Below are 5,404 nucleotides of genomic sequence, written 5' to 3'. Positions count from 1 at the left end.
TTGTTACAAGCTGTTGAAGTTTTGAGGTTGTTTATTATACACCATTGTTGTGCAATAGATAAGTGATCTAGCATTTATCCTACAAAATATTGTCAGCCAGAAAATGCTGTCTCATCCTCAGAAAACATGTCATACATTTAAAGACTAATTTTTTCACTGGCACTATATGAATTATAAATTTTCTTTTTATAAGACTGATAGATATCAGATAATTGTCAAAATAAGGACTGTTCCTCCCTTATATTAATGTCAAAAGACCCAATTTATAAATGTAAAGGTAGGAAGTTCCTCCTACTAAGATGTGGGATTTTATTTTGATACAGTTAAGTAATAATGTTTAACCTGTAGCTAACTGGGAATGGATTTATAAAATTCAATATATTTTATTGAATAAATTAAGACTATTTGTCTTACCTGAGTTGCTGCAAAGTTTGCCAAGAAATAGTTGCCATTTTCATAGGTATCTGCAAACAAGAAAAAAGAATGAGCAACTACCTCATTGCTTCAATGGTAGCAGATAATCTTGTATACAGTAAAGTGGTCACAATTACTGATTAGGATAATCATGATCTCTCTGAGGAACACTAAGGATAGTAGTCAAGTCAAGGATAGTAGTCAATAAGGATAGTATTCTTTCACTCCAGGGTAGTGTGGAGGTGTGCAAATGGAAGACAGTTTCAGGCCACAATCAAGATGTTGTAAAACCAAAAAATCTTAGTTGAACTAAGAATAGATACCCCAGATGAGGAAACGTGGAGGCTACTGACTGGTTTTTCCTTTGCCGATGTAGCAAGCGCATAGCCATGAGAGTTGACACAGCTGTGATGATAAAGGCTCAAAGCAGGGGAGAGTGGTTAGGAAGTCAGGCTCTCAAGTCAGATTGACATGAATTCAACTCCCTGCTCCTACCCTTAGTGGCTGTGCAATCTCTGGCAAGTAGCTTAACATTTTATCATCTGTAAAATGAAAATAGTAGCACCTAGCTCGTGGCGTGCTTCAGGAGCAGAATAAGTGCTCAAAATGTATTCTTCACTATCATTAGCAAAGTCATCATCATCTTCATTTTCATTATTCTTCTCTCCCTACTCTTAGATCACCCTATCACAGTGCCATAGTTCCCAAGCCCTCCTGCCTATACACAACTTACTCCATCAATTCTTCCTGAGACCCTCTCCATTCCTCCAGGCTCCAATCATGCTCCAGAACACTCCATTCCGACAAACACTCTACTTGACTCTTTATATCAAGCAACCACCAAATTTCTTTTTTTTTTTTTTTTGTGCCATACTGTCTAAAAAAAAGTATCCTCTGCTTGTTATGTCTGTATACTCAACTCGTAATTCAATCCTACATCTCCTGTGTTTCAGTTCCTGTGTTTTTTTTTTTAACACTGAACTCAATCTTTTCAAAGTCACCAGTGACAGAGTACATTAAATCTAACTATCTCTTCACAATATTCAGGTTTTTCAGACCTCTTTCCCCAAACATCTCCACCTTGAAATAATCCTTCATAGATACCTACTTTATTCATTCTTCTCATGTGGCTTCTATAACTCCTATTTCTTTCCATCTTTCTTTCCTTTTTCCTTCCTTCCTTCTTTCCTTACTTCCTCCCTTCCTCCTTCTTTCCTTCCTTCCCTCCTTCCTTCTCCACACTCAGCATGGACCCAATACGGGGCTTGAACCCATGACCCTGAGATCAAGACCTGAGCTGAGATCAAGAGTTGGATGCTTAACCAACTGAGACACTCAGGTGTGCCTATAACTCCTATTTCTTAAAAGTCAGTTTCATTTCATGCTATGTTCTTGCCCTTATCAGCATTCTATCTCTTACCAATATTCCAACATATTCCCTCCATGAACCAATCCTCTTCTTTGCTTTCTATAAATCACCTCCACACTTGCAGAAACAGTATGAAACTCATATTTTGAAATTTAGCCTTGGCTAGAAAATGTAACCTAAGCAAATAGAGACTTTTTTTAGCAATTTTAATGAAGAATTTTTAAAGAATAGAATTTTGTTAAATTGGGTAATCTAGGATTATCCTCGAACTAGCTATTAAATCTCCTTATGTAAGGAAAAAATTCACAAATAGAAACCTATTAACAGAAAATTTAAGTTAAATTTATACTTACACTGTATATTGGTGTTTCAAATTTTGAATTTCTAAGTCTGGTGAAAAGGAGCAGAGAGCCTCTCTATAGAAGCTAAAAATCAGGGACTATTGATTTTTAACCTTGAGAGTAAGACATTTGTTGAAGTAAACTAGAACTTTACAGAAAATTGTTTTCCCCCTACATTTTTTGAAATATATTGTTCTTGGGAGCTGATTTTTAACACTACACTACCTGTGGTGTTATTAACCCACTATGGCATGAATCATCTAGTCTTAATTAGCTCAAGCTGTATAAAAGGACTCTAGATTCCCTTAAAGCAGTGGTTTTCAACCAGTAGTGATTTTGCTTATGGGACACCTGGCAATAGCCAGAAACACATTTTACTGTTACATCTTAGGATTAGAGAGAGTGCTTTTGGCATTTGGGGGATATTGCTAAACATCTTGTAATTAACAGCCAGCCAGCACAAGTAAAAAAAATGATCGAGCCCAAAATGTGAGTACTATCAATCATATGTCTGATAAGAGACTCATATCTAGAACATCTGAAAACACAATTCAATAATAAAAAAGACAATCTGATGTAAAAATTGACACAGAATGTGAACGGACATTTCTCCAAAGATGGTAAGTACATGAAATGGTAAGTACATGAAAAGATGTTCAATGGGATTAGTTATCCAAAAAAAATGGGATTAGTTATCATAGAAATGCAAATCAGTTGAAGCCACAATGACATATTACTTGACACCCACTAGAATGACTATAATCAAAAAGACAATAATAAATGTTTATAAGGATGTGGAGCAACTGGATCCCACATGCACTACTGAAGGAATGTAAAATAGTACAGCCTCTTTGTAAAAGAAGCTGGGAGTTCCCAAAAAGGAAACACAGAGTTACTATATAAAGTGGAAATTTCACTCTTAGGTATGCACCCCAGAGAAGTAAGGAAGTATGTGATTACAAAAACTCGTACATAGATGTTCATAGCAGCATTTTTCCTAATAGCGAAAAAGTGGAAACAACCCAAATGTCTAACAGCTGATAAATGGATAAACAAAAGGTGGAATGTTCATACAGTGCCATACTATTCAGTCACATAAAAGAAATGAAGTATAGATACATGCTACAACATAATGGAACCTTAAAAATATTATGCTAAGTGAAAGAAGCCAGTAATAAAAGGCCACATTTACTCCATTTATGTGATTCCATATGATTTCATTCATATGAAATGCTTAGCATACATAGATCTATAGTGACAGAGTAGTAAATGCCTAGGGCTACATTTCCTGGGGCTGGAGAGAATGAGGGCAGGGCAAGGGAGGATTGAGGGATGATATCTAAAAGTTAGAGGATTTAGGGATGCCTGGGCTGCTCAGTGGTTTAGCATCTTCCTTTGGCTCAGGGTGTGATCCTGGAGTCCTGGGATCAAGTCCCACATTGGGCTCCCTGCATGGAACCTGATTCTCCCTCTACCTGTGTCCCTGCCTCTCTCTGTGTGTCTCTCATGAATAAATAAATAATTTTTTTTTAAAAGGTGGAGGGCTTATTTTGGTGGTAAAAAAAATGTTCCAGAATTGTCTTTGTAATGATTGCACAAATTGGTGAACATACTAAAACCACTGAATCGAAAAAATAAAATAAAATAAAATAAAATAAAATAAAATAAAATAAAATAAAATAAAATAATAAAACACTGAATCGCACACTTAAAAACGGTAAACTACATGATGTGTGAATTATATCTCAATAAACCTGTTACCAAAAAAGTTAAAGTCAGGCCCAAGAACTAACAAAAATAAAGGGCATTTCTTTTTTATAAAAAAAATATATATATTTTAAAAACCTACCCGATTAATCTTAAACATTAATCCAGTGTGATTTCTACTTGCTATAATACTCCCAGGCTTCTCACTCCACTTGTCATCAGACTTTTTGTCATCACACCCATATTTACAAAGTGTGAGCCCCACCAGGAGACTCCATTAGGCATCTCAGATTCCAAGTGTGCAAATTAATCTCCATAACTCTCATCATTCTTTAACCTGACTTTATTGCCCATGTTCCATATCATGATAATGGAATTGTTTCCTGCCTAATCACCCAATTGTATAGCTGGCATGATCCAACGATGCATTGTTCACAGTCACCTTGGCAAGATGTCACTGACGTGACGCCGTGTTGAATACCTCAACACAGTCACTAGCTCCTTTTGCTACAATTTCTGGTTCACCAAACAAATCCTTGATTAAAATTTTATCCTTCACATAACTTTAAGGAAAAATATGTACTTCCCAATAAATGGGAACATTCTAGCTCATTAATAAGCATAGTTCTTAAATTTAAAAATTGGCATTGTAGCTTATTATTCTCTTACAAGGTTTAAGTCTGTGACTGTTTTAAAATCTAATTTGGATGGTCAGTTAACCTCCTTTCTCTGACTTTTGGACTTTCTATTGTCATATTGACCACACTTTTTTGAATGTAATATGTCTTGTCTAATATATCTTATCTTAAAGGCTTATACTGGAATTTTATTTACCTTACCATATTAATGATATATTCTACTCAACATCCACGTGCCAGGAATTCTTTCTCTATATGAATTAATTTTGTCTACATGAAAGGCTCTATGTGGTAAGTAGGGTTTTGTAGATGTTAAGGATGAGAAAATGCTGGCAAAGAGATGTTAAGCATCCTTCCAAAAGGCATATAACCAGTAAATGGCTGAAATGATATCTGAATCCAGAGCTACGGGATGCCACATGTCACATGCCACATGTCACAAGCTTACTTATCAGACTGAACTTCACAGAAACAATCAAGGACTAAGTAAGTTGAACTTTGAAAAAAGTAATCTAATTCTTTCATATCCCACCTGTTAGCCAGGTTCCTCCTCTAAATAAGCAACCAAATCACTTGAAAAATAGCTCTTTTAGATACCATATTAAATGAATATGGGGTTATAAAGCATTATCCATACACTGAGAAGGGAAATTTAAAGTCCCATCTGTAATATTATTTATTAGGATGCATTTAACAAAATATGTGTACTGAATGCACTGAAAATTACAAAATGCTCTGAAATAAAGAAGACCTAAGTAATTAAAGATGATAGACAGATGTCCCCAAATTGATTTGCAGAATCAATGCAATTGCACTCAAAATTCTAGCAAGTTTTTTGTTAATTATTATTTGTTAAAACAATTTTGAATCTACCTTTGTTAACACAGTGTGATATTGCATAAGTATGGACATAGAGATCCATGCAACAGAACAAA

General features: G+C 35.2%; 1 protein-coding gene across 1 annotated transcript in view; it reads right to left on the bottom strand.

The window, feature by feature from the left end:
- The window catches only part of LOC140605253 (probable maltase-glucoamylase 2), an 87,348-nt gene that overhangs the window by 8,988 nt on the left and 72,956 nt on the right, over nucleotides 1–5,404 (bottom strand). Inside the window, exon 46 of the mRNA XM_072777488.1 lies at nucleotides 415–464. Coding sequence (XP_072633589.1) covers nucleotides 415–464 — 50 coding nt within the window. The remainder of the gene's footprint in view (nucleotides 1–414; nucleotides 465–5,404) is intronic.

This window comes from Canis lupus, chromosome 15 (genome assembly GCF_048164855.1).
Source record: "Canis lupus baileyi chromosome 15, mCanLup2.hap1, whole genome shotgun sequence".
Lineage (NCBI taxonomy): Eukaryota > Metazoa > Chordata > Mammalia > Carnivora > Canidae > Canis > Canis lupus.
The sequence above is the reverse complement of the archived record's forward strand: the minus strand, read 5'-3'. Positions and strand labels throughout refer to the sequence as shown.